Genomic DNA, 12921 nt, shown 5'->3' with positions numbered 1-12921 from the left:
CAACCACTGATGCCCGAGAGAAAGAGATTTACTGGTGCATATCCGCATTTCTGATATTCTAGTGGAACCCGGCAAATTGAAGCAATGAACGTGACTGATGAGGGTGGAAAATGAAATTATGAAGCCAATGAACCAGGGCTTCAAAGCTGGACGGAGTTGAGCGGTTAGAGATGCGGACAAAATTGACGTATTCCATGCCTGGTATTCCACTCACGCTATAGTGAAAATTTATTCAACTACATATGTCTCAAATAACCAGGAGCATAAAGTCTTTATACATTGTCCATAGAACAAATACTTGATCAATAAGATGAACTTGACTATCGAGATGAGACTGACTGACTAGTATGAACCGCAACGATTGAGCTTCCCATGAAGTGGGCAACATTCATGCCTTACAACGAAATACCCCCCCTATGTGTGTAAAGCCCCGTTAATATTTGACCTCACATCCAAGTCATCGCAGTCACCTGGTTCCCCCAGCCTGACACCTTTCATCGATGACACAGATTCCTGTGTGTCGGAGTACTTCAACATCTTCCCCAAGATTTCAACCAGTTCCTCCCCGTTCTGGGTGGAAGGACCCATACTCCTCCACATGATGAAGTTATCCGGGCGCACGAGAATCGCACCCCCATCCGCAAAGCCCCGAACTTTGATCCAATTGTCATCACAATCCTGGTACAGTCCAGGCTTCTGGCAATGGCGATGAGCTTTGATGCCCGCTACGACAATGCGAATTGCAGACTTCGCCGTGACGTTTCGGGCAGCGTTGGACCAGTGGTCACCCAATTCATCAGTAATCAAGAGCAAGTCATAATCCCCACCGTTGCCAATGAGGTCGTGTGTTGATACTGTTTGATGGTCGCGCTCAACCCAAGCATGCGGCAAGCGATGACCAGGGCGCGTTGTTGGCACGTATACTCTTCCACCGGGGTCTTCCCTTGGCTTAGCAGATCCGTCTTGGGCCACAGACTCACTCTCATACGAGAATCCGAGCTCAATGTTGTGTGCAGAGAATTCAATGTCTTGGGTTTCAAAGATTCGCGAAAGATGGTGTCGAGCTGTCTCTCCAGATGGGGAATCTTCAAAGAAACGAGCTAAACGTTCTTGGTTGTATTTCTTCTCTCCAGGAAGAAACCCGACGCTTGCTTGGAGTACGGGGTAGTTGGAGAAGGCGAAGAGACCCCAATCGCAATTCCGTTTCCCCACTGGCCGACGCTCGGCTTCATATGTATTAAGAAGGGAGGCGTCAGCCTTGCCACTTAAAACAAACGAGAGTTTCCATGCCAGATTCAGAGAATCTTCGATGGCTGTATTGAGGCCAAGTCCGGTAGTTGGTGGGCGTTTATGCGCGGCGTCTCCAGCGAGGAATATCCGCCCGTCCTGATACTTTGAAACGAGGGTCCGCTCCAGAACCCACCGGGAGACCTTGATGACATCCATTTTGAGATCTGGGATCTTTAACAGCTGTCGACCACGAGAGGCTAGTGTCTCTGCCTCCAGTGGTAGGTTTTCGTCGACAGGAACCCCGAAATGCAGGATCCACTCCTCGCAACGGCGATCCCAGGTAGGGCCCATCTTGACCAACGCTCCACAATCGAACCTCTCCATCTTTTCTCCTTCCGGGTTAATGAAATGAGTGATCAGTGTACGGTCTGTATTTCGGCGGTCAGTAATTGAAAACTGTCAAGCTTTTGAACGAGACTCACCATCGCAGTACTGGGACAAGTCGGCGCGAAAGTAAATGCTGAGGAACTCGACGAGATTTCTCGGTCCCTCCATCTGAGCTCCAATTTTAGGGCCCACAAACTTCCCACCATCTGCTCCCACGAGGTACAAGGTACGGAAGACTTCCACTTTGCCGTCCGGGCCTTCAACGGTCACCAGAACATGGTCCTTGTCCTCGACAAAGTCAACGACTCGATGACTAAAACGAACTCGGCCTGGGTTTCGCTCCTCTGCAATCTTTCGAAAGATGGGCTCAGCCCTCACCAAAGGCAGGTTTGAAGATAGTTCAGGGCCATGACTTCTGTAAATCTCGTAATCCGGTGACCCGAGAGATCCGCCAAATGCGGGGACCGAACAGATGACCCGTCCATCATATGGGCCATCACCCCCTAGCGAGGTGCGCCAGTCCGTCTGGCTCATATTTCGAATAGGACACCCGACGGATTTCAAAGCCTCGGAAATATTATGCTGACGGAAGGTTTCCATGGAACGTTGGTTGATGTAATGAGCCCGAGGGAGAATTGCTGTTCCCGGATGCTTTTCGAAAACATAATGCTCAATGCCGTAGTCCGACAAGAAAATAGACAGACATAGGCCGCAGCCTCCTCCACCAACGATGACCACCGGCACATCGATTATTTCTGTGGTATGTCCGTTCATTGGTAACTTGGTGATGCTGTGGTTCTGGAATGAAAGAGAGAATTGTTGTAGATGTACAAGGAATACTGCCGGGAATATGAAAGGAGTTAGCCTAAAAGGTTGGCCGTTGACTCATATACAGACTTGACAGCTTTTAGAGCGCCGTCAATGAGAGGCACTAACTGGGGTAGGTCGGGTTCGGGTTGAAGATAGGTTCAATCTCGGGGCCGAAGCCGAGATCCACCATTTCTGAAGCACCTGTGTCGGCATTAGGTTGGCAAGCGACCCCGAAGATAGGAATAACATAGTTCTTAGGGCATGTTAAAAAATGACATTCTCTTGGCCGAAGCCATGCCGCTTTCATGGTCAGCCACTAGAAGTCGCTTTCCTGCTTCCTGCACTCCTTGTCTGTCCGCTTTGGGTGTGCCATCGACTCCAACACAAAACGTGGATCAAGCAATTGCTCTTTAAAGGCTTTATAGAGCACAATAGCCCAAAATAGAACATAGAAAGGCATAAGTTTATAGTGTTCATTAGTGCAAAACATGACGTTAAACTTGCGGTACTATCCAACGAACTCTACATCACCGACGTTTCTCGCTGGATGATGCAAGCCTTTTCCGAGAGACATGTCAACCTTCGTCGAGTCGTAGATAAAAAATCGTATCCAAGTTACGTAAGAGTCCGAGATAGATGCTCAAACTGGCAAATGACGACATGGGGAGGCTTTGCTGGGTAGCGTACTAAGAATGCGATTGGAACAGAACTCACTAAGATGCATGCGCCAAAGTACGTCTTTGAAGCACCTGGGATACCGGTAAGTATTTGATCACCGATTAGTATATCGTTTCACGCTGCCTTATCATATACAAAGAGACCTCGAGAAGGTCAAATTGCTAGTCTAAGTAGTTTATTTCCAGCCAGATCATCAACCCCAGTGAGCCGCCTTAAAACTATCCCAAATTTTCCGAGAAAGAGAATGAAGTCACAATTCATGAAAATTATAATGAGTAGTCGCAATCGCGAAGGCGGGGAATAAATACTTGTTATTAAACATAAAAGAGTTCTCAGCTGGCTAGAGACGGCCGAAAAGTAACTTAGTGTTGGTGCTGAGATAATTTTCAGCTGCCAACCTTGGTCCTCATTTTCAAACCAAGATTCAAGTTTGTTTTGCATGTTGCCTGGCTCCACGCCGTAATTATCGCCACTAGATCTGGCAGTAATGCCTCACTGCTCTTCGCGGCTAAAAGCCCCAAAATTCCGGAATAATTCGTTGTTTTATCGGAGTGTTCTGATACACAATGTTACAGTACTGTACTGGCCTCGGCTACCCGAGTCAGCCCGCTATCTATATGGTGCCGCTTTACTCACCAGGACCTCTCATTTTCTGTTGCTTTCCTCACCGTGAGGATAATACCCCTGACTGCTGCAATCACCACCAGGAGTAGACCCTCACTGCGAGAATCTGGGTGGGGCTTCACCCCTGTCGCCCAGGGTTGTCGCAAAGACGTTTTCTCACGGTGAAAAGGCTGCAGCTTCAAAATCCCTGCTAAGATGGATCCCCACTCTGCGTTTCCATAGACCTACCACTTCAAGGTGGACGCCATGGCCTGATTATACGCTGTGCCCCACGGGGGCCTGTGACCTTGTATGAAGTAAGACCTAGCCTGTAGTCAATCAAGTCACTCAATCATCATACTTGGGGATCCTTGCAAGGTCGGCTCACCTACCTGGACAGGTCATTCCGATGCGAGTTTCGGCCATCGAGTAAACTTGAGAAGCGGGTCCCTGCAGGCTCTCAAATTGGGAGATTGATAATCTTATCAATCAAAGCATCCCCTGTTCAATCTGTCATTTTGCTTTGGCTAGATCACGACGCCTTCAACATACGCGCGATGAACATGATGCATGTGTTCCAGAGGCCAACCATAAAACAACTTAAGAATGAGAAGACTTTGAAAATATACGCCGCGTTTCTGTGTTGCTTCATCTTCTTGGTTGTTGTGGCTCGCTGGCTGCACACCTTTTGCAACAGGATTCCACGTACATCACCAACTCACGGGCCTCGGGATTCCGGCTACAAAGCATTTCTTTCTGTCTTTCGGTATGTATAGAAGCTACCAATCGAAGGGCGAAATTTCACTAATAGAGTGAAAGTAACCTGCAGAAACGAGCAACTTGGAAGTGGTTCGGCCGACCCTCCTTCGGACTCTTTCTATTAGTTGGCATCTTCCTTACCAGTAATGTCGCTTTATCCTCAACCATTCTTGCCACATATCGAGTAAATCATCTGGCCTCCAGGTTTGGGTGGTAAGCAATATTATACTCTCCGTTATTTTTGATGTGGCTGATATCTCTACATAGGATGGCGGCTGCGAACATGGCTTTGTGTGTCTTCTTTGGATTGAAGAACACACCACTGGCTCTTGTAACAGCCACTTCACACACTCAAATCAATACTCTTCATCGAGTCGTGGGCTATACAGCGGCATTCTTAGTGCTTCTCCATGCCATCTTCTACACAATCCACTTCGGTCGCGCGGGCCGCTGGGCAACTCTGATTGAAGCAGACAACATAGCAGGTGTCGGCTCTGGTGCTGCTATGATCATCCTGCTAATGGGCATCTTCCGAGATCGGGGCTATGAGATCTTTTACCTGAGCCATATCGCGGGCTTTCTGATCGCAGCTGTCTTGACGGGACTCCACAGACCGGACTGGGCAAAAAAGCTTCCAGTTGTGATGCTATTCACTGCCTGTATATGGGCTTTGGATCGTATGATTCGAGTGACGAGAATGTCTTACAACCTTTTCAATAACGAGGTCACATTTCACCCACTTCCAGGCGGTGGAACAAGGTTGCTCTTAAAGAAGACATTCTTTAAAGCCACCCTACCAGGATCCCACTGCTTTTTATGGATTCCACATATTAACTTCTACCAGACCCATCCATTCACTATCGTTAACAACGACCACTCTGGTTTGGAGCTTGTCATCCAGTCTCATGAGGGCTTTACCAAGGCTGTCAATGAGTTTGCGATCAAGCACCCTGGTCGTACTACTCGGGTTTCCTTTGATGGGCCATATGGCTGTTTACCTGAGACGGCTGTTTATGATAAGTTGATACTGGTTGCTGGAGGGAGCGGAGCTGCGTTCACTTTTGGTCTGATGAATCGCATCTTGAATCATTCCGAACGAATCACAATCCAGTCCATCGACTTTGTGTGGGCTGTGAAATATACAGGTACGTTCACTGTCCCTCTAAAGGTTCGAAGAAAGCTGTGGTAACAATGCATCAGAGCAATTGAGCTGGTATTCTGAACACTTACACAATCTTACGAGGCTCGGGTCGAATGTGAATGTGACGCTATACGTCACCAGCGAGGATCTGCTTTCAAGTGCGACTAATGCCGAGCAATCATTGACTGGCTCCGAAGAGATTCACGGAGAAATGGAAAGTGCACTCTCAACGAGAAGCATCTCGAATTATGAAGAAATCTCGGAGACTGGCAACGTCCAGGGGCTACTAAGTGAAGCTGCTTGCAAGGTCGTCGAGCGTGTTGCAAACGTCAGATACAAGAAAATGAGAACGGAAACCGTAATCCGTGAAGGGATGCAGGAGGTTGGGAGTCACCAGCGAGCACTTGTAGCGGCTTGCGGGCCGAAATCGCTTATGGATGCCGTGAGAGATTCGGGGGACAGCTGTCGGAGCAAACTTGGTCATTGGGTGGACGTCCACTGTGAGGATTTTAGCAGTTGATGAATTTGAGTAACCTCAAATGTTCGACCTCAAATTGACACTGATAATTTCCCTTCGCTTCGTAGAACTAAACCCTCGCTGCTTTAAACTGACCCGGCATACTACGTAGTAGGCGGTGAGCCAATCGTAGCCGGGGGCCTTGATTTGGTCCCACGCGGTCTAGAGGAGAAGCTCCATCATGATGGTAACAATACCATGTAACATTCAAGGGTTTGAGCATGGCCCCGGGAGGTGGGGGTTGCCCAACAAGACCCTAGCAAGGGTACCCCAACGGACGACACTTTTGCGTACGAGTTTGTATTAAGCGCATGTAGATCCTCACAAGTGGCTGTTGGCTGTCACAACATACCACCCACAAGTTGCTGGAGACTTGACAAAAAGCTGGTAATAAATGTGGATCGAAGGGTGTGTACGGAGTATATAGCTGCCGAGCTCGGCCCTGCCAGTTTTATCTGATCGAGAGATAAGATGAGATAAAATCCGTCGCAAAGACGCAACCTTCGTCCTACTCTTCCTCTCTCCATTCGACTCTCTCGCATTTACCATCTTCTCAACTGTTCGAGGTGTTGGGACTCATCGTTATGGCTTCCGACATGACTGGTACTGGTCGCGAGCTGGCTACAGAGGGTGCCGTCGTCACACGTATCCCCTCTGAACCCGACGAGAAGAACGTTGCAAACATCGGTAGTCACCCTACTCAGGAGTCTGACAAACCTAAGGATTTTCCATTATCTTGGAAACTTACCGCTCTCGCTTGTGGTGTCGCCCTCTCCTTCGGATCGTCGTTCGCAGAGAACATCCTGGGGCCGCTCAAGTCCACGTTGAGAAAGGAGCTTGAAATCGACAATGCTCGGGTAAGCTCCCAATATGACATGAAGTGTACGTGATGAGGATGTGAGGCTAAAGTCTTTTCTGTATAGTACGGAGCTATCTCCTCGGCTACTTCGCTCGTGAATACAATCCTCCCTATTATAGGTGGATATGGGCTGGACTATTATGGCGTTGAATGGTAAGCTTTTTCTTTGACTGCACTCTTACTAACAAAAGGGATAAACGAGAGTGGGGTTGTCCCAACCTTTCACGAATTTCGCTAATTTATCCAACCGTAAACAGGGGCTCAATGGCTTGTTCTATCGCCATCTTCATCGGCGCTGTAGTCTCGGCAGCTGGTTCTAACCAAGACTCCTTCAGCCTTGTCTTGAGTGGCCGAATCATCATGGGTTTCGGCAGCACTGTCATTGAGTCTTGTACATCCAAGGTCAGTTCTAGCGAGCAGGAATAACGTACCTCGTCATCAAGCTAACACCCCTCGTGTAGATCCTAGCCCATTGGTTTCAGCACCGAGGGCTTGGTCTAGTGTATGGACTGGACTTGTCAATTGGTAGGTCTTGAGTGACAAATGACGAGCCACATATGCTCTGCAGTCGCTAATACTCGTTCCCGGGTTCTAGGAAAACTGATTGTGCTTATTGCCAAGGCCACTGCGGTCCCGATGCGAGATGCTAGCTCGTTCTGGGGCTGGGCACTGTGGATTCCAGCTATCGTCTGCTTCGTCAACCTTCTGCAAAACGCTTTCTACTTCTGGTGGGCCCGCTCACGACCAGAATGGGCACAGATTCCCACCGGCCAGCAAGTAGCCATGGAAGCTAGCCAGCGTGAGTGTTCGCAGGCTGAAGGCGAGGAAGCTGTTGCTCCCAAGAACGCAGGTCTCCGTTGGTACACTCCCCTCACCAACTGGAAGATCCTCATGCATGTGCCACGTTTCTTTTGGCTGGTTGTGTGCACCCAGATTCTACAAGCCGGCGTCGTCGGCAGCTTCAACGGTCTCAACGCCGACATCATCCGTTTGACTCGGGGTTCCACCGACCAGATCGCCGGTTATACATCAGCCGTGCAGCAGGTCATCCCCGTCATCTGCGCGCCCTTGCTCGGTTCTTTCTTCGATTTCTTCGGTTACAGGATGCTGTTTGTGAGTGTGACATCAGCTATTTGGATCTTGGTGTACTGCCTCATCGGGTTCAGCCATGTCAACGCCCTAGGCGTCATGGTCATCGCATCTCTGGCCTCGGCCATGAATGCCCTGCCCTTCCTAGCCTCCATCCCCCTAATGGTACCTAACCAAACCGAACTGGGGCTTGTCTTCGGCATATGGAAGGCCTTTAACAACAGCGGAAGCGTCGTTGTTGACATGATTGCCGGCAGGCTGCAAGACGTCACACCTGGAGGAACATATGAACGAGTCGTTGCATTCTTCGTGGCCTGCAAGGCTTTGGAATTCTGCCTAGGCCTGTTTTATGGTGTACTTGACAGAAAGTACGTTAAAATCTACCTCACCATAAAGAAACGTCCGTATGTCCTAACGATCCGACGATAGATACCTCGGAAGCATTCTCTCCATCAGTGAGAAGAAGCGCAAAGAACTGGAACAGGATGACAAAATTAACGAAACTATTGGACACAAGCCTGGGAAACTGTTCACTGTAGCAGGACTCTCCCTACTCTGTTGTTTGGTTGTCATTGCCTGGGTTCTCTTTATTCTCTACTCATTGTAGGGCTCTCTACCACGTCAAGAGAGACTTACCCTTTGGCCAGTGAGAGTAAACTGTACCCACATGGCTAGCTCCTCGAGCATGTAGTGTGCGGCGGTCATATACTACTTGTTGCTGTGGAGGATTTAGAGAGAGACAGGTAGGCTGATGTTGGATTCGTACATATTCAGATAGAACATAGAGTGCAGTTGGAACTAGTTGCCGTTATCTCTTCACAAACCCCATGGGCTAGTGTCGTTATCCTCTGTGTGTTGCTTCAATTTTATTACCTCCACGATGTTGCTTTTGTCCCTCACCGCCACCCTATCAAAGTCCCTTATCGTATTGAACAGATGGCTAGCGACTGGGACAGTCTACTGTTAGAACTCAACTCGGGTGATCCTCTACAGGGTTAAAATCTATTCGTGTATGGCAATACAACGTGGCCAAGGTAAAAGGTCTGGCACCGGGTGGTTCAGCATAAATACCCTTCTAAGGTGTATTTGAATGACCGAGCCACGTTGCGTGCATTGGTATAACTACTCTCAAGATAAACAAAGTGTTAGCGATAATGGTCATCGTAATTTGTGAGAGGTCTTGTAGAAAAAAGAAGAAAAAAGGGATGTGATTCAGAATACGGCGAAACCAATGCCTACACAGATATCCACACTTTTGTGTTTCGGTACGGCGAGTGAATGTTCATTTCATCATAAAATCTCTTAAATGCGATGGCGAGAGAGTGTGTGGTGGCGTCCAATGAGCTTACCTTGCTAAATCATTCGTCATCGTGTACATATGAAAGTCTCCTAGAGATAAAATACCAGGAAAAATGGTAATCTGTAAGATTGGATGTTGAAACAGACGAATTCGTTCTCTACATATTCTGAATACATGCTGCTATATATCTCAAAGCTGATTCCGATTTACTCTCCCCCTCACCAGATCATCAATCCTTTCTCATGGGTGTTCCGGATAATCAGGAGGTTTTCCTGTTTTGGAAGATCCGTGACTCACTCATTCCGCCGGTTACTCATCTCTGACTCATTTTCGGCCAGGAATTCTTCCGCACCCCTTGTCTCGCTCTCAAGATTTCCTATTCTGGCAGTACAAATCTTGCCATGCTTACGGTGCGGCCTTTATTTTTTACATGTTCCAAATGGTAAATGAGTCAAGTAATGACAGGCCTGTATCTATTGAAAGTGTGATGGAAGCATTGCCGCACCTCCTGCTAAAATGAACTCTGTGATTTAGGCTAAACCGTTCCAGAGGCATTTATGGACTTACTGACGGATAATGGAAGCCCAGGTTATCATGGAAGGTATCCTCCAGGGAACTGTTTAGACATTTCAGGCTGCAGATCAAACATATTTTGCGAATTTCCCCAAATCTCATGGAGGGGCTCTGGGTCTCGGAACTGTATTAGCGCGTGTCCCTCCATCAGAACTCAAGAGATCCGGAAAATCTCTCCTGTAGTATCGCTGCCCTCCTCATAAAATCATGCGCACGCATCCTCTCAGTGAATGAGGCATCGGATTCATCACCAGAGCCGCATTTTGTAATTTAACATTAGTCCTCCAAGAATCTGTGGCAATCCAATAATCCCGATTGTTATGTATGCAGTCATAGCCAATTAGGCTTGGGTTTGAAGCCCTTCCCTCCCCTATGAACAAGATTTACTTGGTTTTTCACAAATACATGTACTATGAAACATTTTATGCACCTATTTACAAGTAGAAGTCCTTTTCACTCCTGAACTCCCCCATAGCAACTAGTCGCCGTGTTTTACTACATCTTTCTTTGCCTGAAATTATAAAGCAGTCAACCTCGGTGTGATGTGCTCTCAATAATATACAAGTAGATAATATCTGCTTAGTATGTGGACGGAATCACAGACAGTCGACCTCCATCGTTTGCAAGGACTAAGCCATTACAGTAAGCCCCAGCCCTGCTCGCGAGATACAAGATCGAGCCACCCATCTCCTCTTCTGTCCCGAATCGTCTTGCTGGCATGAAATCTTGATGATCCAGTGTTTCTGTCTCAGGGTCGCGAGAGGAGATGATGAAATCAGCCATTTCTGAAGGGAAAACTGTTCCTTTCTTTAGTACATCTTCCCCGGACAGATATGGAAAACTCACATCCAGGTGCAAGGGTATTGACCCTGATTTGATACGGTGCCAGATTGGTTGAGGCGTGACTAGCTAATTGTGCGATTGCAGATTTACTTGCAACATATGCTGGAGGGGATGCCCTCTCTCGGCTGAATGATCCAACACTTCCTGTAATAATAACCTGGCTTTGAATCGAGGGGACTTTGCTTCCAGAGTTCAGTGGCGCTCCATACCCACCTTTCACGGCGTTCTTGTTGCCCGCATCGAGAAGTTCCAAAAAAGCAAGTATGGTAAAGTAAGCCCCAGTTACGTTGACATGGAGTACATCCGTGAAGCTCTCTATAGTTACTTCGCCGAACAGGTTTCTGCGGAGTTCCTGGATGGTCATCTCAGGATCGAAAGACCTTAAAGGGCCTAACACTCCCGAGTTCGCAATAATTAGGTTTATGTAGCCGAAGTCATTTGAGATTGTATCCACGGCGGCCTGAAGTGAGTTTTTTGAGGTGACGTCGCACACCAAAGGACAGATGCTTGGGTGTGCAGTGGCTGCTGCTTCTAAGGTGGCTTGCCGTCGACCAAGAATATAGACTCTTTTCGCGCCGGCTCCTGCAAGAGCCCTCGTCATCATCAGACCAAGTCCTGGATACTGTCAGATATCAGAAGACATATGTGTCTTGAGATCTTACCAGTGCCGCCACCACTGATAACTGCAACAATGCCATCAACTCTGAACAAGGCTGAGGAGTCCATGCTGAGCCGTATTTTTAAAACCTTAACAAGACTTGTGGAGAAATGGAAGCATATAAAAAAAGAAAACATCTTTGTTTTATCATTAAATAGAAGCTCAGCTCACGCGTACATAGTGGTATCATAAATGGATTTAGCATAATTCTCCGCCAAGTCCGTTCACTCCTCACATCGCCCCACTACGGAGTTAGGGTCAGCTCCGCGAGAATTGTTGAGTAATTAAAACAACCGTAGTGAGCACTGGAATCTAAGTGTGCTAAATAAGCAATATTAACCCTCTTAAGGTACCCGGGATATGACGGGAGGTGCTCAGGGCTTGAACATCCCAAATCTCGAAGCTCCATTGTAGGCTGCGGTCGGCGACAGAACGCAGATCATCGATGATTTCAATTACATGCCCGAAATAAGATTGAAATCATTGCCTAGAATGCAGGTATGTGCAAGTCTACGCCTGCGATGACATATCAATACGAAGGTCCAGACGACAATATGAGGGGTCATATCTCCTCATGTTCTTTCGATCGGACTGAAGCAATGGATGACGAATCATTTCAGGATTCTATCTAAATTGCTATTCCATCTCTATCATTTCGTCAACATATCAGCCATAGGAGCAGTATCCTATCAATAAAATGCGGATCAGTATCACGAAGCATCGAGCTACAAGTAAAAGTGATATGTCTTACAGCAAAAACCTGCATTCTCCGAAGCCGAGGATCTCCTGATTCAATGCTGGAATCTTCAATGATCATATGAGATGCAAATGGAGAGTCCAAGAGATTGCCATTTTTGAAGCCCGTTTTGAGAGTACCTAGTACCACAAGCTCCGAACTATTGTCGTGACTCGTAAATACCTGAAGAACCCGATGTTCTCTTGAATTCACTACTGTCCACGCATTATCTCGACTCTTTCCAATCTCTGACTTAGACTTAGTTGACCATGGTTAGGCAAGAAACTGGCACGGAAGTAATAAAATACCGGAAGATCCTTGGAAAGTCCCGTTAGGTGAGAGCAAAGTTGCGTTCTTGGAAAACACCTCGGACGCCATTCTCTCACCGGCATCAGGTTGTTTGGAATCCGCTAGCTGGTAGAACTTGGTAATTAAGTCCTTCGCACCATTATCCAAGGTGGTGGCAGGCCAAACTGTCTTGTCGGTCGCAGGATTCATCTTGGTCAATATCCAAGATCCAATAGGGACACAAATGGGCGAATAGTAGTAAAATACAGGTGTACAGACGGTAGTTGATAGCTTAGATCAGGACTGAGTAAAATTAATTCAAGAAATACCGATGTCAAGGCCGAGAAAATACGGCTATTGCATCTCGGGCCTGAGCGGCTTCGGCCTCGGGGGCCACGGGATCGCACAATTGCACCCCTCCCCGGTCATGCGGAAGTATATTTACCAGCT

At 47.7% G+C, this 12921-nt stretch overlaps 4 protein-coding genes across 4 annotated transcripts; 2 read left to right on the top strand and 2 right to left on the bottom strand.

Moving 5' to 3' along the window:
* Positions 1-247: 247 nt before the first annotated feature.
* BGZ61DRAFT_554940 (FAD binding domain-containing protein) lies at positions 248-2391 on the bottom strand (the record flags this gene model as incomplete). The annotated part of the gene is made up of 3 exons (XM_046255595.1): positions 248-270; positions 492-1658; positions 1713-2391. The coding sequence occupies 3 exons, from the start codon at positions 2389-2391 to the stop codon at positions 248-250; spliced, it is 1869 nt and encodes a 622-aa protein (XP_046100011.1).
* Positions 2392-4567: 2176 nt separating this feature from the next.
* Positions 4568-6128, top strand: BGZ61DRAFT_427186 (ferric reductase NAD binding domain-containing protein; the record flags this gene model as incomplete). Its single annotated transcript, XM_046243692.1, has 3 exons — positions 4568-4680; positions 4735-5612; positions 5668-6128. The coding sequence occupies exons 2-3, from the start codon at positions 4736-4738 to the stop codon at positions 6126-6128; spliced, it is 1338 nt and encodes a 445-aa protein (XP_046100010.1). The 5' UTR covers positions 4568-4680; position 4735.
* Positions 6129-6721: 593 nt separating this feature from the next.
* On the top strand, positions 6722-8680 carry BGZ61DRAFT_360981 (major facilitator superfamily domain-containing protein; the record flags this gene model as incomplete). The annotated part of the gene is made up of 6 exons (XM_046241220.1): positions 6722-6982; positions 7049-7137; positions 7242-7386; positions 7446-7509; positions 7580-8441; positions 8503-8680. The coding sequence occupies 6 exons, from the start codon at positions 6722-6724 to the stop codon at positions 8678-8680; spliced, it is 1599 nt and encodes a 532-aa protein (XP_046100009.1).
* Positions 8681-10525: 1845 nt separating this feature from the next.
* On the bottom strand, positions 10526-11515 carry BGZ61DRAFT_497001 (short-chain dehydrogenase; the record flags this gene model as incomplete). Its single annotated transcript, XM_046251083.1, has 3 exons — positions 10526-10743; positions 10793-11404; positions 11452-11515. 3 exons carry the CDS (start codon positions 11513-11515, stop codon positions 10526-10528), a joined length of 894 nt encoding a protein of 297 aa, XP_046100008.1.
* Between the last annotated feature and the right edge of the window lie 1406 nt (positions 11516-12921).

This window comes from Ilyonectria robusta (assembly GCF_021365365.1).
Source record: "Ilyonectria robusta strain PMI_751 chromosome Unknown BGZ61scaffold_20, whole genome shotgun sequence".
NCBI lineage: Eukaryota > Fungi > Ascomycota > Sordariomycetes > Hypocreales > Nectriaceae > Ilyonectria > Ilyonectria robusta.
Note: the sequence above shows the minus strand (reverse complement) of the source record. Positions and strands in the feature narration are given on the sequence as shown.